Source organism: Ranitomeya imitator, chromosome 6, assembly GCF_032444005.1.
Source record: "Ranitomeya imitator isolate aRanImi1 chromosome 6, aRanImi1.pri, whole genome shotgun sequence".
NCBI lineage: Eukaryota > Metazoa > Chordata > Amphibia > Anura > Dendrobatidae > Ranitomeya > Ranitomeya imitator.
The window spans coordinates 193,458,553-193,482,810 of record NC_091287.1 but is presented as its reverse complement, the minus strand read 5'-3'; the positions used below and the strand labels follow the sequence as shown (position 1 = coordinate 193,482,810).

The 24,258-nt window shown below is 43.0% G+C and overlaps 1 protein-coding gene across 4 annotated transcripts in view; it reads right to left on the bottom strand.

Annotated features, from left to right (window-relative positions):
- Nucleotides 1-24,258, bottom strand: part of RECK (reversion inducing cysteine rich protein with kazal motifs) — a 764,658-nt gene that overhangs the window by 213,989 nt on the left and 526,411 nt on the right. For 3 of the 4 annotated variants that reach the window (XM_069730400.1, XM_069730403.1, XM_069730401.1), the window contains 2 exons: nucleotides 21,049-21,220; nucleotides 19,786-19,978 (listed from right to left, as the gene is read on the bottom strand). In XM_069730400.1, coding sequence (XP_069586501.1) covers nucleotides 19,786-19,978; nucleotides 21,049-21,220 — 365 coding nt within the window. Of the gene's footprint in view, nucleotides 1-19,640; nucleotides 19,688-19,785; nucleotides 19,979-21,048; nucleotides 21,221-24,258 lie in introns of all 4 variants that reach the window. The other variant, XM_069730404.1, reaches the window with a different exon arrangement.

Genomic DNA, 24,258 nt, shown 5'->3' with positions numbered 1-24,258 from the left:
CCTCTCACCCTCAGCCCTGCATCCTCCAGCACTAATCCTCTCACCCTCAGCCCTGCCTCCTTTAGCACTGATCATCTTACTCTCAGTCCTGCCTCCTCCAGCACTGATCCTCTCACCCTCAGCCCTGCCTCCTCCAGCACTGATCCTCTCACCCTCAGCCCTGCATCCTCCAGCACTGATCCTCTCACCCTCAGCCCTGCCTCCTCCAGCACTAATCCTCTCACCCTCAGCCCTGCCTCCTCCAGCACTGATCCTCTCACCCTCAGCCCTGCATCCTCCAGCACTGATCCTCTCACCCTCAGCCCTGCCTCCTCCAGCACTAATCCTCTCACCCTCAGCCCTGCCTCCTCCAGCACTGATCCTCTCACCCTCAGCCCTGCATCATCCAGCACTGATCCTCTCACCCTCAGCCCTGCATCCTCCAGCACTAATCCTCTCACCCTCAGCCCTTATTCCTCCAGCATCCTCCAGCACTAATCCTCTCACCCTCAGCCCTGCATCCTCCAGCACTGATACAGCAGAGGAGAGAAAGCTGCAGCTTCTATTGGAGGAGCTCAGCGCTGTAATCTTCCATAATCTTTTTCTCCTCACAGCACTGGCCCCGCCCACCTCCTCCCATTGGTTTCTGTAGCTCCCCTGCTTGATTTCATTGGCTAGTGCTACAGACAGCAGCTTTGTTTGGTGCGGCCTCTAGGAGAGGTATGTAAATTATCCCTGGCCATGAGCAGGAGCTGGGAGATAGCCCGGGGATAAATGCCTCCCTGCCCCCAGCCCAGATTACCTTCACTCTTCCTCCTGACTGCCTACTCTTGTCCCACTGCTGATGTTTGCATGAAAAGAGCATTTGAGGCCGCGCCTCTTTCTCCTGCTCCTGAGCAGCTCCTGTACTGTCACTACATCAAAGGGGCTCCTGCAGAGGGAGCGGCCCACGGCAGGTGGCGGCCCCTCTGGCAAATGCCAGAACTGCCTGATGGCCAGTCCGGCCCTGGATATTTACTAATTCCCTTTCTCTTGCATATTGGGCTATGGTTTTTCTTGGGCTGGATATATATGTTTAAATAACTCATTTGGAAGCTGATCTGCTCCTTAAATATTTCTGATACCCATATATTTCCTTCTTTTGACAACTTTTGCAAGAATCTCCTACAACTTTTTTATTTTTCCGTCAATATGGCCATTATTTTTTGCGGGACGAGTTGTAGTTTTGAACAACACCATTGGTTTTACCATGTTTTGTACTAGAAAACATGAAAAAAATTTCAAGTGTGGTGAAACTGCAAAAAAAGTGAAACCCACACTTGTTTTTTGTTTGGCTTTTTTGCTAAGTTCACTAAATACTAAAACTGACCTGCCAGTATAATTCTCCTGGTCATTACGTGTTCATAAACACCAAACATGGCTAGGTTACTTTTTATCTAAGTGGTGAAAAAAAATTCAAAACTTTGCTAAAAAAAAAAAATGGCACCATTTTCCTATACCCGTAGCGTCTCCATTTTTCCGGATCTCGGGTCAGGTGAGAGCTTATTTTTTGCCTGCCGAGCTGCCGTTTTTACTGATACCACTTTTGTGCAGGTATGTTCTTTTCATTGCCCATTAATGTCGCGGCAACAAAAAAAAATAATTCTGGCGTTTTGAATTTTTTCTCGCTACGCCGTTTAGCGATCGGGTTAATCCTTTTTTTAAATTGATAGATCGGGCGATTCTGAAAGCGGCGATATCAAATATATGTATGTTTGATTTTTTTAATTGTTTTATTTTGAATTGGGCGAAAGGGGGGTGATTTAAACTTTTATATTTTTTTCATATTTTTTAAAACTTGTTTTTTTTTTTACTTTTTGCCATGTTTCAAAAAGCAAGAAGCTGGCATAGCCTGATCGGCTCTGCTACATAGCAGCGATCATCAGATCGCTTTTATGTAGCTGAATTACAGGCTTGCTATGAGCGCCGACCACAGGGTGGAGCTCACAGCATGCCGGCATCAACAACCATAGAGGCCTCAAGGAGACCTCTAGTTGTTATGCCAATGCATCGCTGACCCGCGATCATGTGACGGGGTCGGCGATGCGCGCATTTCCGGCCCGATGGCCGGAAGCGGTAGTTATTAAATGCCGCTGTCAGCATTTGACAGCGGCATTTAACTTGTTAATAGCGGAAGGTGGATCGCGATTCCACCTGCCTCTATTGGGCGCACATGTCAGCTGTACAAAACAGCTGACATGTCGCGACTTTGATGTGGGCTCAGCGCCGGAGCCCACATCAGAAGGGAAGACACGACATGCGCTGTACTAGTCACACTCAAAGCCAGGAGCACACGGACTTGAAATGACAAGACGTCATCGAGCTGCTCTACTACATTGCCACAAATTTTTGTAGAGCACGTCACTGACACAGTTGGTATGGAATCACAGATGGTCAGTTATGTATTTGACTAATACCTTACTACGTATTTATATGCATTTTTCAAGTATTTGTCACATACCTTATAGACTATCTTTGATTCTATAATTAATACCCCTGATGCGGAAAAAATCTCAAATTCATCTGTTGGCAACTGTACATTATCTCAAAAAAAGTAGAGCTGCTACAAAAAAAATAATGACATTTGATTTTACCTCATTTCGGCGTCCTGTTAGTTGGATCTCCTTCTTTATTCCAGTCTAGTTGAGTACGTGCAGCAGCAATGTTCATGGACTCTAGGACTGAAGCCGCAGGAGAGTGAACTGGTTTTCTCTTTTCTTTCCATATACATAGACTACCTATCTCACCCTATCTACTGTATATATATATAATTGTCTAAGGGGTACTTCCGTCTGTTTGTCTGTCTGTCTGTTTGTCTAACGGAAATCCTACGTGGGCTGTGTTATATACTACATAGACTGTGCTATATGCTACGTCGCTGTGCTATATGCTACATGGGCTGTACTATCTGCTATGTGGGCTGTGTTATATGCTTTGTGGGCTGTGATATATACTACGTGGCTGTGTTATGTGCTATGTGGCTGTATTATATGCTATGTAGCTGTGTTATATGCTACGTTGCTGTGCTATATGCTACGTGGGCTGTGTTATATACTATGTGGCCTGTGCTATATGCTATGTGGCTGTGCTATATATACTATGTGGGCTGTTATATACTACGTGGCTGTGTTATGTGCTATGTGGCTGTATTATATGCTATGTAGCTGTGTTATATGCTACGTTGCTGTGCTATATGCTACGTGGGCTGTGTTACATACTACGTGGCCTGTGCTATTTGCTATGTGGGCTGTGCTGTATGCTACGTGGGCTGTTCTGTATGCTATGTGGGCTGTGCTATATGCTACGTGGGCTGTGCTATATGCTACGTGGCTGTGCTATTTTTCTCTGCTGTATCTTTGCATCATGAATCGTGGTATGTATTAAAGAGGGGGGCCCACTGAGACTCTTTTGCCCGGGGCCCTCAAAAATCTGGAGCAGGCCCTGGCTTCACTGATTGGTCACGCCCGGCTGCGAACAATCAGCGACAGGCGCAGTCAGGCAGCGAATTGGCGCGGAATTTGAACCACGCTTCGCTAATAAATCATGCCCTGCCGGCCGAATCCTGTGTATTCATTGCATTATTCTGAAAACTTCATAAATAAACTACATACATATTCTTGAATACCCGATGCGTTAGAATCGGGCTACCATCTAGTCCTTATATAATTTGGTAGCATGAAAACTGATGTTCCTTGTATAGCTTAATGGATTGGTCGCATAGCGGGGTTGAAATTGTTTTTTTTAGAATATTATACCACATTTCCGATGTTGCCTTCACTAGCTAGATGTTCCGAGCAGCGCCGATATATAGCTTCTCTTTTATGTGCTCCCGCGCATTGTAAGTTGTAGAGGTCTCGCGAGACCTCTAAGTCATCATCCCTTGAGACCGCAATGCATTCTTGGGACCGGAGCGTGGCGAGGAGCATCGCTAAACTCCTGGTCTGGATCCGGGGGCCGCCGGAAGGTGAGTATATAACTATTTTTTATTTTAATTCTTTTTTTTAACAGGGATATGGTGCCCACATTGCTATATACTACGTGGAAATCCAATCAATGAAGAGAAAAAAAAAAGTATTGCTGCACAGCCTAAATGTAACGTACTGGTAAGAACACAGTCACTTGTGGGTGTAGGGCTTCAGTAACTGGAGGTGCTCGCATACGAAAAAACAAACAATCCAGTATAAATATGAAAAAAGAAGAACTGCGGCAGCACTCACCAGATTGCGTAGATCAAACCTTTATTGAAGGTAAAAAATCCATCATGACGTGTTCACGGCTCGGGGGAGTGCGGACATAGTGGAAGTGAGCAGGGGAAGACAACAGCTGTTTCGCGCTCTACCAGAGCTTCTACAGGTCTAGCAAACTGGGAAGTGACGCCGGCTGAAGTAGGTGAGTCACAAATGGACCCTCCCACTCAAACCATGCACACCAGATCCAGTAATTGCCAGGTACACCTTTGTGAAAAGACAAACACATGACTACATCAATTACATCATGTTACAAAACACATTTACAATAAAAACAAATGTACAGAAGACACCTGAATAAAATTAGTACAACCAATAAGAGGACCAACTGATGAAAAATCATCTTTCCCTATAAAACAGTCTGGAACTAATCCAAAATAATTATAAGCATTAGAAGGGATAATAATGAACCTGAATACAAAGGACAACCTTCCTCCTGACTAGCCTAGTTTCAACGAATATTCTATGAAAATGCTGCGCAGAGACACTATGCATTTGGTAGCAGTCATTTGTGTTTGTATTTATCTGCTCACACACAAGAGGCAAACTAAACAACATGAAGCGGTCAGGAAAAAAAAAAAAAAAAAAAACCTTTTTCCAGCAAAGTAGCAATGTACGGCACCAATCATAAGAACACCGACAGGTCAGTTCTTTCATTCAGCCCGGCAGCACCTGCTGCTTGTGTCTGTAGGATCCACCATGCTTCACGTCTCAGGAGAAGTCTATGGAGGTCACCACCTCGAGCAGGTAATTTAACCCTTTCTATCCCCGCAAAAGTGAGGACCTCAGACTTACCATCATGTGTGTTCCTAATATGGTCAATCAGCCGAGGTACCCCCTTACCTGTCCGGATAGATCTAAGGTGCTCTCTAAAGCGCACAAACATCGGGCGTTTAGTTTTTCCCACATAAAATCTCCTGCAAGGACAGAAAATGACGTAAACAACATAGTCCGTCCTGCATGAGATGAATTGTTGAACTGTGTGTTGTACCGGACCCACACTAATAGTACGCCCAGTAATATGGCAACTGCAATAGTTGCAATGGCCGCAACGAAAATTGCCTTTAGGAGGCAATTGTTCCAACCAATTAGACCGTGTATCTGACAACCGATTATGGACCAATATATCCCTGATCCGAGTGCTCCTTCTGTTAGAGATCAAAGGACCCCCTACAGCCTTCCCTGCAAGATCTTTATCTCGTTCTAAAATGTGCCAATGCCTACGGAATGAGGCTCGTAGTGCTTGATCTAATGGGCCATACCTAAAACAAAAATTGAACCGTGGTTCATTACTTTTTTTATGAATGTGGGCTTGTGAGCCCTCTTGCACCCGGCTCCTAGCATCTTGTAACAAAGACTCCGGATAACCTCTTTCTCGGAATCTTTGGCACAATTCCTCAGACTGTTGTTCGAAACCTTCTTGTGTGCTATTTATTCTACGTGTCCGGAGTAGTTGACTAAAGGGTAAGGCACGTTTAGTGTGGGCAGGATGATAACTGTTAAAATGCAGGAGGGCATTGGAGGCAGTTGGTTTTCGATAGATGGATGTACATAAATCCCCATCCTGAATTGTGACCGACACATCTAGAAATGCTAATTTATCTACCCCAAACACGGAGGTGAAACGCATCCCCATATTGTTGGTGACATTAAGATAATCCACAAACTCTCCAAAAACCTCCTCGGTCCCGTCCCACACCAGGAACACGTCGTCGACATATCTTAAGAAAAGTTTTATGTGTTTCAGGAAGGCATTCCTTTCAGAGTAAACAAAATCTTCCTCAAAAACCGCCAAATATAAATTAGCGAAAGTGCACGCAATCGGGGTCCCCATGGCAGTCCCAGTGGTCTGGAGATACCAATTCTCCAAAAAAGTAAAAGCATTGTGAGTGAGGATGAAGGTTAACCCCCCACACACAAAGTCAATAAAGGCACCACTCCTATCAGTCGTGTTCAGAACACGCCTGATAGTGTCCACCCCCAGACGCTGTGGAATGTTAGTGTACAAATTGACCACATCAATGGATGCCATGGAGAACCCCGGCTGCCATGCAAAATCGCGGATATGTTTAAAAAACGAGTCAGTGTCCCTGATGTAGGACGGGACAGAGTGAAGCAAAGGATGCAAAATCCATTCTAAATATTGGGAGAGTGGTTCGGTCAGGGAACCCAGACCCGACACAATAGGTCTGCCTGGGGGTTGGGTGACTGATTTGTGTACCTTTGGGAGGTAATACCAGTACGGTTTGGTAGGGAATTGTGGAAAAAGTTTTTCAGCTTTTTTCTGGGTTATAATTCTCTTTTCAACAGATACCCTAAGAAAAGACTGTAGTTCTTTTTTGAATTTGTTAATAGGGTCGCTAGGCAATCTTTGGTAGATATCACCATCCGAGAGTTGCCGACCAGCTTCCATTAAGTATGCCTCCCTTGGTAACAAAACTGTCTTTCCACCCTTGTCGGCCGGACGTATAATGGTATCGGACCAACTTGCCATCTCCTTCAATGCTGCCCTTTCTGCACCATCCAGATTATGTGGTGCTCTTTTATACACTAATGCCTCCATATCCTTCAGAACTAGAGTCTCAAACAGGTCTATCATATTGCCTGGAGATGTCTGTGGCATATATGTGGATGGAACCCCCCCTAAAAACGGGGTCGAAGTTTCAGGCAAAACTACACTAGATGGAATGACCTGCTCCCCCAAGCTCATAAGTAAAGCGGCATCCTCATGAAAATCAGCGAGTGCTTCTTCAGTAGATCCTGCAAGGAAGCCTAAAGGTCCTATTTTACACGGTTGTTCCCCTTCTAACACAGTGTTATTACTAGTACCATTAAGAAAAGCCTTATACAAATGTATTTTTCTAATGCCTTTAAATAGATCTATCCGAAATTCTGAGAAATTAAATTTCTCAGGGACACAATAATTTAAGCCTTTTGCTAATAAGTCTGATTGCGCTGGTGTTAAAACGCGGTCCGTTAAATTGATGATACATTCCTCCACTGGTATGGATACTACTGCCCCTGTCTCCAGGAGACGTTCTTTCTTTTGTACCTCCCGGTGGGAACATAATCTGTTTTCTCTTCCCCCGACGAGTGCGCCTCCTAAAGGGAGGGCCGTAGTTGCTGAAGCCTCTGTGGTAGATCCTTCTGTTTGTTCCAAACCCGTAGCTCCTCCTTCGCTCAGACTGGAGTCCGACTCTGTTGTTAAATAATCTTTGCGGCGATATTGATTCCGCTTTTTGTGTCTACGTCTCTTGTTGTTTGATTGACTTATATTAGAGGAAAAAGTCCGACTCTCCCTTTGTTGCTTATGCCAAGAAAAGACTTGTCCTGCATCATAGTCACTTTTATCTCTTAAGAATTTGTCTCTTTTTTTCTGCTTAATCTCCGCTTGGAGTGGAATGAGTTTCCCATCCAGTTTCTTTGTAAATGACGCCCATTGACTCTCAGTAAGTCTGCTTTTCAATTCAGACTGAGTTTTCACAATCTCTGTATTCAAAACCTCATAGTTCTGGATGTTAGATTTCAAGACTAACGCCAGTAACTCCTCAGAGCTCTTTAACATTATCTGCTCCCATTCAGACTTGAAAGTGGCATCGTGATTGAAGTGGGATATCTCCTTCCACACCCGAAGTCCTCTAGGGACCCGGTCATTGTCCACATAAGACTGCAGAGAATTGTTGGTCCAAAAAAGCCGAATTTCTCTTTCAGATAAATTAATTAATTTGTATTCCAGGGCCTTGGTACTTAGCATCTGTACCTGATCCGCCTGCTCACATTCCTTAAAATAACCGGCTACATCTTCCCGGCCGGCTAGTAGACCCACATACACTGAAGAAACCTCAGGGTCCATGACACAGCAATCACTGTATATCAATGGACACACAACCCACTCAGTTCAAAACCAGGCGTGCTAGCCCAAAAACAGCATGAAAATCCAATCAATGAAGGCAGCACTCACCAGATTGCGTAGATCAAACCTTTATTGAAGGTAAAAAATCCATCATGACGTGTTCATTCTAGTGAGTGCTGCCGCAGTTCTTCTTTTTTCATATTTATACTGGATTGTTTGTTTTTTCGTATGCGAGCACCTCCAGTTACTGAAGCCCTACACCCACAAGTGACTGTGTTCTTACCAGTACGTTACATTCAGGCTGTGCAGCAATACTTTTTTTTCTCTTCATTGATTGGATTTTCATGCTGTTTTTGGGCTAGCACGCCTGGTTTTGAACTGAGTGGGTTGTGTGTCCATTGATATACAGTGATTGCTGTGTCATGGACCCTGAGGTTTCTTCAGTGTATGTGGGTCTACTAGCCGGCCGGGAAGATGTAGCCGGTTATTTTAAGGAATGTGAGCAGGCGGATCAGGTACAGATGCTAAGTACCAAGGCCCTGGAATACAAATTAATTAATTTATCTGAAAGAGAAATTCGGCTTTTTTGGACCAACAATTCTCTGCAGTCTTATGTGGACAATGACCGGGTCCCTAGAGGACTTCGGGTGTGGAAGGAGATATCCCACTTCAATCACGATGCCACTTTCAAGTCTGAATGGGAGCAGATAATGTTAAAGAGCTCTCAGGAGTTACTGGCGTTAGTCTTGAAATCTAACATCCAGAACTATGAGGTTTTGAATACAGAGATTGTGAAAACTCAGTCTGAATTGAAAAGCAGACTTACTGAGAGTCAATGGTCGTCATTTACAAAGAAACTGGATGGGAAACTCATTCCACTCCAAGCGGAGATTAAGCAGAAAAAAAGAGACAAATTCTTAAGAGATAAAAGTGACTATGATGCAGGACAAGTCTTTTCTTGGCATAAGCAACAAAGGGAGAGTCGGACTTTTTCCTCTAATATAAGTCAATCAAACAACAAGAGACGTAGACACAAAAAGCGGAATCAATATCGCCGCAAAGATTATTTAACAACAGAGTCGGACTCCAGTCTGAGCGAAGGAGGAGCTACGGGTTTGGAACAAACAGAAGGATCTACCACAGAGGCTTCAGCAACTACGGCCCTCCCATTAGGAGGCGCACTCGTCGGGGGAAGAGAAAACAGAGATTATGTTCCCACCGGGAGGTACAAAAGAAAGAACGTCTCCTGGAGACAGGGGCAGTAGTATCCATACCAGTGGAGGAATGTATCATCAATTTAACGGACCGCGTTTTAACACCAGCGCAATCAGACTTATTAGCAAAAGGCTTAAATTATTGTGTCCCTGAGAAATTTAATTTCTCAGAATTTCGGATAGATCTATTTAAAGGCATTAGAAAAATACATTTGTATAAGGCTTTTCTTAATGGTACTAGTAATAACACTGTGTTAGAAGGGGAACAACCGTGTAAAATAGGACCTTTAGGCTTCCTTGCAGGATCTACTGAAGAAGCACTCGCTGATTTTCATGAGGATGCCGCTTTACTTATGAGCTTGGGGGAGCAGGTCATTCCATCTAGTGTAGTTTTGCCTGAAACTTCGACCCCGTTTTTAGGGGGGTTCCATCCACATATATGCCACAGACATCTCCAGGCAATATGATAGACCTGTTTGAGACTCTAGTTCTGAAGGATATGGAGGCATTAGTGTATAAAAGAGCACCACATAATCTGGATGGTGCAGAAAGGGCAGCATTGAAGGAGATGGCAAGTTGGTCCGATACCATTATACGTCCGGCCGACAAGGGTAGAAAGACAGTTTTGTTACCAAGGGAGGCATACTTAATGGAAGCTGGTCGGCAACTCTCGGATGGTGATATCTACCAAAGATTGCCTAGCGACCCTATTAACAAATTCAAAAAAGAACTACAGTCTTTTCTTAGGGTATCTGTTGAAAAGAGAATTATAACCCAGAAAAAAGCTGAAAAACTTTTTCCACAATTCCCTACCAAACCGTACTGGTATTACCTCCCAAAGGTACACAAATCAGTCACCCAACCCCCAGGCAGACCTATTGTGTCGGGTCTGGGTTCCCTGACCGAACCACTCTCCCAATATTTAGAATGGATTTTGCATCCTTTGCTTCACTCTGTCCCGTCCTACATCAGGGACACTGACTCGTTTTTGAAACATATCCGCGATTTTGCATGGCAGCCGGGGTTCTCCATGGCATCCATTGATGTGGTCAATTTGTACACTAGCATTCCACAGCGTCTGGGGGTGGACACTATCAGGCGTGTTCTGAACACGACTGATAGGAGTGGTGCCTTTATTGACTTTGTGTGTGGGGGGTTAACCTTCATCCTCACTCACAATGCTTTTACTTTTTTGGAGAATTGGTATCTCCAGACCACTGGGACTGCCATGGGGACCCCGGTTGCGTGCACTTTCGCTAATTTATATTTGGCGGTTTTTGAGGAAGATTTTGTTTACTCTGAAAGGAATGCCTTCCTGAAACACATAAAACTTTTCTTAAGATATGTCGACGACGTGTTCCTGGTGTGGGACGGGACCGAGGAGGTTTTTGGAGAGTTTGTGGATTATCTTAATGTCACCAACAATATGGGGATGCGTTTCACCTCCGTGTTTGGGGTAGATAAATTAGAATTTCTAGATGTGTCGGTCACAATTCAGGATGGGGATTTATGTACATCCATCTATCGAAAACCAACTGCCTCCAATGCCCTCCTGCATTTTAACAGTTATCATCCTGCCCACACTAAACGTGCCTTACCCTTTAGTCAACTACTCCGGACACGGAGAATAAATAGCACACAAGAAGGTTTCGAACAACAGTCTGAGGAATTGTGCCAAAGATTCCGAGAAAGAGGTTATCCGGAGTCTTTGTTACAAGATGCTAGGAGCCGGGTGCAAGAGGGCTCACAAGCCCACATTCATAAAAAAAGTAATGAACTACGGTTCAATTTTTGTTTTAGGTATGGCCCATTAGATCAAGCACTACGAGCCTCATTCCGTAGGCATTGGCACATTTTAGAACGAGATAAAGATCTTGCAGGGAAGGCTGTAGGGGGTCCTTTGATCTCTAACAGAAGGAGCACTCGGATCAGGGATATATTGGTCCATAATCGGTTGTCAGATACACGGTCTAATTGGTTGGAACAATTGCCTCCTAAAGGCAATTTTCGTTGCGGCCATTGCAACTATTGCAGTTGCCATATTACTGGGCGTACTATTAGTGTGGGTCCAGTACAACACACAGTTCAACAATTCATCTCATGCAGGACGGACTATGTTGTTTACGTCATTTTCTGTCCTTGCAGGAGATTTTATGTGGGAAAAACTAAACGCCCGATGTTTGTGCGCTTTAGAGAGCACCTTAGATCTATCCGGACAGGTAAGGGGGTACCTCGACATATTGACCATATTAGGAACACACAAGATGGTAAGTCTGAGGTCCTCACTTTTGCGGGGATAGAAAGGGTTAAATTACCTGCTCGAGGTGGTGACCTCCATAGACTTCTCCTGAGACGTGAAGCATGGTGGATCCTACAGACACAAGCAGCAGGTGCTGCCGGGCTGAATGAAAGAACTGACCTGTCGGTGTTCTTATGATTGGTGCCGTACATTGCTACTTTGCTGGAAAAAGGTTTTTTTTTTTTTTTTTTCCTGGCCGCTTCATGTTGTTTAGTTTGCCTCTTGTGTGTGAGCAGATAAATACAAACACAAATGACTGCTACCAAATGCATAGTGTCTCTGCGCAGCATTTTCATAGAATATTCGTTGAAACTAGGCTAGTCAGGAGGAAGGTTGTCCTTTGTATTCAGGTTCATTATTATCCCTTCTAATGCTTATAATTATTTTGGATTAGTTCCAGACTGTTTTATAGGGAAAGATGATTTTTCATCAGTTGGTCCTCTTATTGGTTGTACTAATTTTATTCAGGTGTCTTCTGTACATTTGTTTTTATTGTAAATGTGTTTTGTAACATGATGTAATTGATGTAGTCATGTGTTTGTCTTTTCACAAAGGTGTACCTGGCAATTACTGGATCTGATGTGCATGGTTTGAGTGGGAGGGTCCATTTGTGACTCACCTACTTCAGCCGGCGTCACTTCCCAGTTTGCTAGACCTGTAGAAGCGCTGGTAGAGCGCGAAATAGCTGTTGTCTTCCCCTGCTCACTTCCACTATGTCCGCACTCCCCCGAGCCGTGAACACGTCATGATGGATTTTTTACCTTCAATAAAGGTTTGATCTACGCAATCTGGTGAGTGCTGCCGCAGTTCTTCTTTTTTCATATTTATACTGGATTGTTTGTTTTTTCGTATGCGAGCACCTCCAGTTACTGAAGCCCTACACCCACAAGTGACTGTGTTCTTACCAGTACGTTACATTCAGGCTGTGCAGCAATACTTTTTTTTTCTCTTCATTGATTGGATTTTCATGCTGTTTTTGGGCTAGCACGCCTGGTTTTGAACTGAGTGGGTTGTGTGTCCATTGATATACAGTGATTGCTGTGTCATGGACCCTGAGGTTTCTTCAGTGTATGTGGGTCTACTAGCCGGCCGGGAAGATGTAGCCGGTTATTTTAAGGAATGTGAGCAGGCGGATCAGGTACAGATGCTAAGTACCAAGGCCCTGGAATACAAATTAATTAATTTATCTGAAAGAGAAATTCGGCTTTTTTGGACCAACAATTCTCTGCAGTCTTATGTGGACAATGACCGGGTCCCTAGAGGACTTCGGGTGTGGAAGGAGATATCCCACTTCAATCACGATGCCACTTTCAAGTCTGAATGGGAGCAGATAATGTTAAAGAGCTCTGAGGAGTTACTGGCGTTAGTCTTGAAATCTAACATCCAGAACTATGAGGTTTTGAATACAGAGATTGTGAAAACTCAGTCTGAATTGAAAAGCAGACTTACTGAGAGTCAATGGGCGTCATTTACAAAGAAACTGGATGGGAAACTCATTCCACTCCAAGCGGAGATTAAGCAGAAAAAAAGAGACAAATTCTTAAGAGATAAAAGTGACTATGATGCAGGACAAGTCTTTTCTTGGCATAAGCAACAAAGGGAGAGTCGGACTTTTTCCTCTAATATAAGTCAATCAAACAACAAGAGACGTAGACACAAAAAGCGGAATCAATATCGCCGCAAAGATTATTTAACAACAGAGTCGGACTCCAGTCTGAGCGAAGGAGGAGCTACGGGTTTGGAACAAACAGAAGGATCTACCACAGAGGCTTCAGCAACTACGGCCCTCCCTTTAGGAGGCGCACTCGTCGGGGGAAGAGAAAACAGAGATTATGTTCCCACCGGGAGGTACAAAAGAAAGAACGTCTCCTGGAGACAGGGGCAGTAGTATCCATAAATGTATCATCAATTTAACAGACCGCGTTTTAACACCAGCGCAATCAGACTTATTAGCAAAAGGCTTAAATTATTGTGTCCCTGAGAAATTTAATTTCTCAGAATTTCGGATAGATCTATTTAAAGGCATTAGAAAAATACATTTGTATAAGGCTTTTCTTAATGGTACTAGTAATAACACTGTGTTAGAAGGGGAACAACCGTGTAAAATAGGACCTTTAGGCTTCCTTGCAGGATCTACTGAAGAAGCACTCGCTGATTTTCATGAGGATGCCGCTTTACTTATGAGCTTGGGGGAGCAGGTCATTCCATCTAGTGTAGTTTTGCCTGAAACTTCGACCCCGTTTTTAGGGGGGGTTCCATCCACATATATGCCACAGACATCTCCAGGCAATATGATAGACCTGTTTGAGACTCTAGTTCTGAAGGATATGGAGGCATTAGTGTATAAAAGAGCACCACATAATCTGGATGGTGCAGAAAGGGCAGCATTGAAGGAGATGGCAAGTTGGTCCGATACCATTATACGTCCGGCCGACAAGGGTGGAAAGACAGTTTTGTTACCAAGGGAGGCATACTTAATGGAAGCTGGTCGGCAACTCTCGGATGGTGATATCTACCAAAGATTGCCTAGCGACCCTATTAACAAATTCAAAAAAGAACTACAGTCTTTTCTTAGGGTATCTGTTGAAAAGAGAATTATAACCCAGAAAAAAGCTGAAAAACTTTTTCCACAATTCCCTACCAAACCGTACTGGTATTACCTCCCAAAGGTACACAAATCAGTCACCCAACCCCCAGGCAGACCTATTGTGTCGGGTCTGGGTTCCCTGACCGAACCACTCTCCCAATATTTAGAATGGATTTTGCATCCTTTGCTTCACTCTGTCCCGTCCTACATCAGGGACACTGACTCGTTTTTGAAACATATCCGCGATTTTGCATGGCAGCCGGGGTTCTCCATGGCATCCATTGATGTGGTCAATTTGTACACTAGCATTCCACAGCATCTGGGGGTGGACACTATCAGGCGTGTTCTGAACACGACTGATAGGAGTGGTGCCTTTATTGACTTTGTGTGTGGGGGGTTAACCTTCATCCTCACTCACAATGCTTTTACTTTTTTGGAGAATTGGTATCTCCAGACCACTGGGACTGCCATGGGGACCCCGGTTGCGTGCACTTTCGCTAATTTATATTTGGCGGTTTTTGAGGAAGATTTTGTTTACTCTGAAAGGAATGCCTTCCTGAAACACATAAAACTTTTCTTAAGATATGTCGACGACGTGTTCCTGGTGTGGGACGGGACCGAGGAGGTTTTTGGAGAGTTTGTGGATTATCTTAATGTCACCAACAATATGGGGATGCGTTTCACCTCCGTGTTTGGGGTAGATAAATTAGCATTTCTAGATGTGTCGGTCACAATTCAGGATGGGGATTTATGTACATCCATCTATCGAAAACCAACTGCCTCCAATGCCCTCCTGCATTTTAACAGTTATCATCCTGCCCACACTAAACGTGCCTTACCCTTTAGTCAACTACTCCGGACACGGAGAATAAATAGCACACAAGAAGGTTTCGAACAACAGTCTGAGGAATTGTGCCAAAGATTCCGAGAAAGAGGTTATCCGGAGTCTTTGTTACAAGATGCTAGGAGCCGGGTGCAAGAGGGCTCACAAGCCCACATTCATAAAAAAAGTAATGAACCACGGTTCAATTTTTGTTTTAGGTATGGCCCATTAGATCAAGCACTACGAGCCTCGTTCCGTAGGCATTGGCACATTTTAGAACGAGATAAAGATCTTGCAGGGAAGGCTGTAGGGGGTCCTTTGATCTCTAACAGAAGGAGCACTCGGATCAGGGATATATTGGTCCATAATCGGTTGTCAGATACACGGTCTAATTGGTTGGAACAATTGCCTCCTAAAGGCAATTTTCGTTGCGGCGATTGCAACTATTGCAGTTGCCATATTACTGGGCGTACTATTAGTGTGGGTCCGGTACAACACACAGTTCAACAATTCATCTCATGCAGGACGGACTATGTTGTTTACGTCATTTTCTGTCCTTGCAGGAGATTTTATGTGGGAAAAACTAAACGCCCGATGTTTGTGCGCTTTAGAGAGCACCTTAGATCTATCCGGACAGGTAAGGGGGTACCTCGGCTGATTGACCATATTAGGAACACACATGATGGTAAGTCTGAGGTCCTCACTTTTGCGGGGATAGAAAGGGTTAAATTACCTGCTCGAGGTGGTGACCTCCATAGACTTCTCCTGAGACGTGAAGCATGGTGGATCCTACAGACACAAGCAGCAGGTGCTGCCGGGCTGAATGAAAGAACTGACCTGTCGGTGTTCTTATGATTGGTGCCGTACATTGCTACTTTGCTGGAAAAAGGTTTTTTTTTTTTTTTTTCCTGGCCGCTTCATGTTGTTTAGTTTGCCTCTTGTGTGTGAGCAGATAAATACAAACACAAATGACTGCTACCAAATGCATAGTGTCTCTGCGCAGCATTTTCATAGAATATTCGTTGAAACTAGGCTAGTCAGGAGGAAGGTTGTCCTTTGTATTCAGGTTCATTATTATCCCTTCTAATGCTTATAATTATTTTGGATTAGTTCCAGACTGTTTTATAGGGAAAGATGATTTTTCATCAGTTGGTCCTCTTATTGGTTGTACTAATTTTATTCAGGTGTCTTCTGTACATTTGTTTTTATTGTAAATGTGTTTTGTAACATGATGTAATTGATGTAGTCATGTGTTTGTCTTTTCACAAAGGTGTACCTGGCAATTACTGGATCTGGTGTGCATGGTTTGAGTGGGAGGGTCCATTTGTGACTCACCTACTTCAGCCGGCGTCACTTCCCAGTTTGCTAGACCTGTAGAAGCGCTGGTAGAGAGTGAAACAGCTGTTGTCTTCCCCTGCTCACTTCCACTATGTCCGCACTCCCCCGAGCCGTGAACACGTCATGATGGATTTTTTACCTTCAATAAAGGTTTGATCTACGCAATCTGGTGAGTGCTGCCGCAGTTCTTCTTTTTTCATATTTATATACTACGTGGGCTGTGTTATATACTACGTGGACTGTTTTATATACTACGTGGGTTGTGTTATATACTACGTCGCTGTGCTTTATACTATGTGGGCTGTGCTATATACTATGTGGCTGTGCAATATATTACGTGGCTGGGCAATATACAACATGGCTGTGCTATATATTACGTGGCTGTGCTATATACTATGTGGCTCTGTTATATACTACATGTGCTGTGCGATATACTATGCGGGCTGTGCTATATGCTACGTGGCTGTGCTATATGCTACGTGGCTGTGTTATATGCTACGTGGCTGTGTTATATGCTATGTGGCTGTGCTATATGCTACATGGGCTGTACTATATGCTACGTGGGCTGTGTTATATACTCCATGGCCTGTGCTATATGCTACGTGGGCTGTGCTATATGCTACGTGGCTGTGCTATATGCTACATGGCTGTGCTATTTTTCTCTGCTGTATCTGTGCATCATGAATCGTGGTATGTGTTAAAGAGGGGGGCCCACTGAGACTCTTTCGCCCGGGGCCCTCGAAAACCTGGAGCAAGCCCTGGCTTCACTGTTCGCAGCCGGCCAGGCGTGACCAATCAGCGACAGGTGCAGTCCGGCCGCAAATTGGCACAGAATTTGAACCACGCTTCACTAATTGTTCACGCCCGGCTGGCCGAATCCTGTGTATTCATTGCATTATTCTGAAAACTTCATAAATAAACTACATACATACTGAATACCCGATGCGTTAGAATCGGGTCACCATCTAGTATATAATTAGGTAGCATGAAAACTGATGTTCCTTGTATCGCTTAATGGATTGGTGGCATAGTGGGGTTGAAATAGTTTTTTTTTTTTTAGAATATTATACCACATTTCAGATGTTGCCTTCACTAGCTAGATGTTTCAATCAGCACCGATATATAGCTTCTCTTTTATGTGCTCCCGCGCATGGCTTCTGCACACAGTGTACAGCACATGCACAGATTAAAAATGTGATCGATAACTTGGAGATGCGACTGCGCATGGGTCGCTGCTGGTGACACCATTTTGTTGGAGTCATAATGTACTTTTGGAGACCACAGTAGTTACTTCCCCGGCACGATATTTAAAATAGGAGGCAGGTCAATGACAGATCAGTGACCTTTCATTGAAACTGGAGGATGACTCAGAGACCAGAGAACCAATAAAAGACTCTGCCAACTGTCTCGCCCTGATGCACAAATATATCATTACAGGAGAGCTTCAAAACCTGATTACACAAAATGGCTTTCTTGACCATAAGTATCGTTTCAATCAGTATCAAAGCACCAATATGACCATGCCTGTACTTTGCAAAATCCTGCTGACAGGTTCCCTTTAACATTGAAAATGCAACGCCAATAAGCAACAGTTGTGGAATTAAGGAAATAACAGGATCAGTAGACATTCTAATGATATGCAAATGATGAAAATTGGAAAGAACATTTTCAAAACAACTCAATTTATTCAGTATCAAGTATGAGCTCCACACACGGAAATACATGCACTTACACGCTTTGGCATGTTATCAATGAGGTGATTAATGGTTGTCTGAAGAATATTGTGTTACATTTAGTGCACTTTGGTTTTGAAGTTTAAAATAAAGTAAGGGAGACTTGAATAGAGGTTTGTCACAGATGCAATGATAGCTAGAGATTAGTCCGGAGACCATGTGGGCAGCGCCATAAAGAGGCCTTTACAAGGGAATGTCACACTAGTCCTATTATGAGGGTTATGATGTCGAGTGGCATAATGTATGGCAGCCGGACCCCTTAGTCTTCATTTCATATATACTAACTGTTCATCATTGTATTTATTTGGTGGTGAAACCATTGATGCTACAGAGTCCCAGGAGTTGTTTTTCAACACAGGAATGCCAAGTCGCAATTGTGGAACTTATTATTATTTTAAGATCTATAAATTAATATGTATTTTGTTTGTGGGAGAACCACTTCAAAGGGGATGTCCATTACAAGGACAATAACTTCCTGACCTGAATGTTTGCTCCTAAGAAAATAAAAACACTTTCACTCTCTTCCCATGCCAGCACTGTTTCCGTGGCTCATGTGAGGTTGTTACATCACGTGAACCCTATGCCCAATCACTGCTGGCATCACTTTCCCTAACTTCAGACATATTGGTAATCCAGAGGAAGTGAATGGTCAGCAGCAACTTTCACTTCCTCTTGATTACTAATACATCTGGTGGGAACAGTGACAGCAGCAGTGATTGGACGCAGGAATCACATGTAATAACAAATGCCCATGAGTCCCAGAAATGCGAGTGCCAACACTGCTGGAACGGCACTGCCACGGGAGGTGAGTATAGATATTTTTATTTTCACGGGGTAAACATTCAGATAAAGAAGAGATTGTTCTAGGTGTGGATAACCCCTTTAATAACCTTATTGATAGCATGCCAAGGCATGTAAGTCTACAGTGCTCATACTTGTATCTAAATAAACCAACTCGCTCTAAAAATTTAACTACCATTTTTTCATCAAAGCAAATCATTGATCCTATGTCTTTCATAAGTCTAGGACATCATCTTCTTGTTGCAATTTCAATGTTAAGGAACATGTATTTACACACACACACACACACACACACACACATTTAAATGCCTTATTCTTGATGATGGTTTTCCTTTAAAATGTTGGTATTGGCAAGAACAAGTACTGTAACATATAATGAAAAATGAATGAATGTACTTTTGGACAACATCTGCAACAAACTTCAGATTACTTCTGGTAAATGAAGCATTCTTTGTGTCCAGTCAAACAATTCCAAAGAACGTATCTCAGACACTATAATCCATAATAATGGGATGACTTATATTTGTTTTCAGATTACTAAGGTCATCTGCACATGCAACCTGAAGTTGATTGCATTAAATGCTGTTACATATAGAAACAGACATAAACTAGGATCTCATAAACTCAGTAATGTATTTTTATATGTATGGATGAGGTTATGAGACAATGCAGACATAACTGGATTGAGACATGATGGGAGTTGTTTTATGGTAACAAAATTCCTTACTTAAGAACTTAAGCATTCGAGCCTGTTTCAGTGATATCCATTGCAGTCTTGGGAGAAAAAAAGTAACACATTGTGAGAATCAATAAATACAACAGCCTTTAATGAAAAAAAAAACAGTACTTTTGCTGTGACTATATTACATTACCTGACACGAGCCTTTATAGGACAACTGTTTTCCCCTTTGAAATAGCGTACAAATGTTAGGGTGTTCTGTATTTTCAATGTCGCACACGGGCTCTCTCATATGTTCGCACTTCATCTGTTTTGGAATGCATTCATACTGGAGGCACTTGAACCTTTCAAAGCTGGTGAGGCACACTTGTCTTTTTGAAATACACCTACATGAAAAAGATTTTAGATTACAGTATTTGCCTATTATATCAGAGTCCTCAAAGAAAAAAAAATCAATGTTCCAAAAAAAAGTATGAAATATTTACTACACCAGGAGAAAGAATAGGCTTACTTTATATAAATCCCTTTATGTCCTGGAAATACGGATTTACATTTCATCTCAATTATTCTTGTCCGTAAATGGTCTATATACAATAATATTACCTTTCCTTAATAAGGCTCACAATCCAACTTCCTTTTATTAAATACACACACTAGATGTATTTCTTAGAAAGGAAATTAACCTACTGTATAGTACCAGTACTTTTTCTTTCTGATGTCAGATGAAACCAAAATTCCCAGAAACACAATCATAAAAATATATAAGCATCCTGCCAACAGCCCAGTATGAGCCAAGCTTCAAAGTGCTGCAAACAATAGCAGTAACCATTAAGCCAGGCCTTTCCAGAGAAAAGAGCCGACATTGACTGTTAGGATTGCTACTTCCAATATGTGGCACTAGAGTTCTAGTCCTCTTACTCTCTAAAGAGACAATTTGCATATTTCCCAGAGGAGCATTGCGGCTTTAAGTCTCCTCATCTCGACATGCTTAACATGTCACTCTCCGCAAGGAGAAACGATACTTCTTGGATCCCGGTCAGATGCCTCTCAATCAGCCAAACCAGATCTCCACTTTGCACTGACGAGGGGCAGTACCCCGAAACCAGTGCCTGCAAAATGAGATTCTGGTTTGGCTATTATCCTAAGCCATGTGACAAGACTCGTTAAAGGGTTGACATTGACTATTAGGATTGCTACTTCCAATAGGTGGCACTAGAGTTCTAGTCCTTTTCCTCTCTGAAGAGACAATTTGCAGAGAAAAGAGTGAAAAATGTACCTCTACCGTGTTTGGTTTTTCCTGGGTATCATAAAGTAGTTAACTAAGCTATTCAATGCATCAAAAACTATAGAACTGTGATGGATTGAAACTGAATATACTGTATATCAACTAATGACCAAAAAAACATTTCGCAGAGCAAACAGATCCTACTTTTTTCCCCAAACTATAACCGCTTACCTTTGATTTCTGTGACAAGGGTTCGGATTACATGGATCTTTTGAGGAACACTGTCCAAACTCAAACTGATGATCCAACAATCCAACACATCTTGCTATGCATGCACTCGGATATGTGCGTCCATTGTTACCACATACAGGAACAAACTTTTCAGCACAATTGCAGGGCAATCCTAAAATAATACATTTACAAAAATGTTACTAAACTGTTATGTCTACATCAACTTTTAAGAAGACCCATCACCAGAAGTATGCTATTTCCTTTGAAAAATCTTTTGCCCCTCATAATAATTAAATATTTTGCTCATATAAAATATTAAACAAAAAAATTAAAAGTAAAATAAAAAACATGCTGCTTAAGTTGCTTGCCAAGTATGTAAAAGACCAGACTTCCTGCTGGATTTAGGTCTTCAATTCCTAGGAACTTTATGACATCCTTGGATCTTCCCGCAAATCCTTGTGGCAGCATGCATTCTAATACTAATAATGCCCTAACTACTGAATTAATATATAAGATATTGATTACTAATTGGGTTATTTCTGCAGTCATTGATCAAAATACATTATTAGTGCAGTTCTTTTAATTAGAAGTGCAATGTTTTGAGATAACCAGCAAAATCTTACTGTCTCAGGCACACATTTGTTTGACACATCCTAGTGCTTTTCATTTTCTTCTAGGACAGCAAACAGACTAATAGAGCTTCACTGATCAATGAGCACAACAGTTATAAAAACTGAACGTTATTTCTATTACATGAGACGCAGAGCATGTCCTATTCTCATCCATTTTGTGGCTCAGACTCAACACCAAACGTCTGTTAAAAATGGATGAAAAACAGAAGACATACTTTTTACTTTAGTGTTCTAGCTGTTTTTTATTAGTTTTTACAGATTCATTGTCAGTAGATAAAAAAGTTGGGACAGTGTACCTACCTTGTGTTTTTAAAAACGGAGGCAACAATGGAGATAAGACAAATGACACATGAGAAAAATGGCTCATTTCACATGGATATAAAAATAGACATGGATGTACGTATTTTAAGCCTACAGCATTTGACATAAGTATTGAACACATCACCAATTTTCTAAGTAAATAAACTGTATTTTTAAAGGTGCTATTAACCCCTTTCCCTCCGCGACCCTTTTTTGTTTTTTGTGTTTTTATTTTTCTCTCCCCACCTTCCCAGAGCCATAACTTTTTTATTTTTCAGTCAATGTGGTCATTTGAGGGCTTATTTTTTGTGGGACAAGTTGTACTTTTGAACGACACCATTGGTTTTACCATGTCTTGTACTAGAAAACGGGAAAAAAATTTCAAGTGCAGTGAAATTGCAAAAAAGTACAATCCCACACTTGTTTTTTTATTGGCTTTTTTGCTAGCTTCATTAAATGCTAAAACTGACCTGCCATTATGATTCTCCCGGTCATTTCGAGTTCATAGACACCTAACATGTTTAGGTTATTTTGTACCTAAGCGGTAAAAAAAAAAAAAAAATCAAAACTTTGCTTAAAAAAAGTGCCATTTTCCGATAGCGTCTCCATTTTTTCATGATCTGGGGTCGGGTGACGGCTGATATTTTTAATAATACCACTTTTGTGAAGATACGTTCTTTTGATCGCCCGTTATTGCATTTTAATGCAATGTCGCGGCGACCAAAAAAAGTAATTCTGGCGTTTTGAATTTTTTTCTCGCTACGTCGTTTAGCGATCAGGTTAATGCTTTTTTTATTGATAGATCGGGCGATTCTGAACGCGGCGATACCAAATATGTATAGGTTTGATTTTTTTTAATTGTCTTATTTTGGATGGGGCGAAAGAGGGGTGTTTTAAACTTTTATATATTTTTTATTTTTTTCATATTTTTAAAAACAATTTTTTTAACTTGTGCCATGCTTCAATAGCCTCCATGGGACGCTAGAAGCTGGCACCACTCGATCGGCTCTGCTACATAGCAGTGATCATCAGATAGCTGCTATGTAGCTGAAATGCAGGCTTGCTATGAGCGCCAACCACAGGGGGGCGCTGACAGCAGGCCGGCATCAGTAACCATAGAGGTTTCAAGGACCTCTATGGTTACCATCCTGACGCATCGCCGACCCCGATCATGTGAATCGCGATTTCAGCCGCCGCTATTGCGCGCACATGTCAGCTGTACAAAACAGCTGACATGTCGCGACTTTGTTGTGGGCTCACCGCCGGAGCCACCATCAAAGCAGGGGACCCGACATGCGCCGTACTAGTACGTATATATAACTATATTCCTCCTCAACTTGATCAGGAACAGGGCCTTCCTGGAGGACCAATGGAAGTTGCTGCAGTACCTGAGCATGTGACCCTAGACCTCCACTGAGAGATCTTGCCCTGGGCATGCTCAGTGTGTGCAAAGCAGGACTTAGTCCCAGAAAAGCCTGCTCGCCGCAGACCAGTGCAGGGTACAATAGCAGAGCCTGGAGAGGGAGCAGTAACCCTTTGCACAGTATCAGATTCAATGAGATGCTGGGACCGACGTCTCCGCTGAGCAGGCTCCACTGCGGCCGATGCAGAATGGGAGACTGCAGCAGACACGGCTCGAGATTCCCCCTGTGCAGCAGCGGGAACTCGACTCCTAACATTACCCCCCCTCCTAGGGCCCCCCTCCTTGAGCCTCGCTATGCTCAAAAGCAACCCAGCAGGCCGTTGCCGAGGAGACCGATTCTGGGCGCAGGAAACGCACGCCCGAATATAGTCCCCGACGTCACGGGCCATATGCGGCCACCAGTACGTCCTCGCCAAAAGCTCAGATGTCCTTTTAGTCCCAAAATGCCCACCCACTCTGGACGAGTGAGCCCAGGGGGAGAACTTCCGGTCACAAATTCGCTGGCACGAAAGTCTTGCCCGAGGGCACGGACTCCAGCGAAACCAGAGTCACAGTTCTTAGACTCTCATAAGGGACAATTAGCCAAGGCTCCTCATCCTCCTTAGATGACACAACGGAGCGGGAGAGAGCGTCGGCATGAATGTTCTTCTCCCCGGAGAAAATGAAGAGTAAAATGAAACCGGGAGAAGAACAGGGACCAACTAGCCTGGCGAGAATTCAGCCGCTGGGCCGTCTGTAGATATACCAAGTTCTTGTGGTCAGTGAATACCTGGAAGGGAAAGCGAGCTCCTTCCAAGAGGTGTCTCCACTCTGAGAAAGCCAACTTCATGGTTAGCAACTCCCTGTCCCCGATGA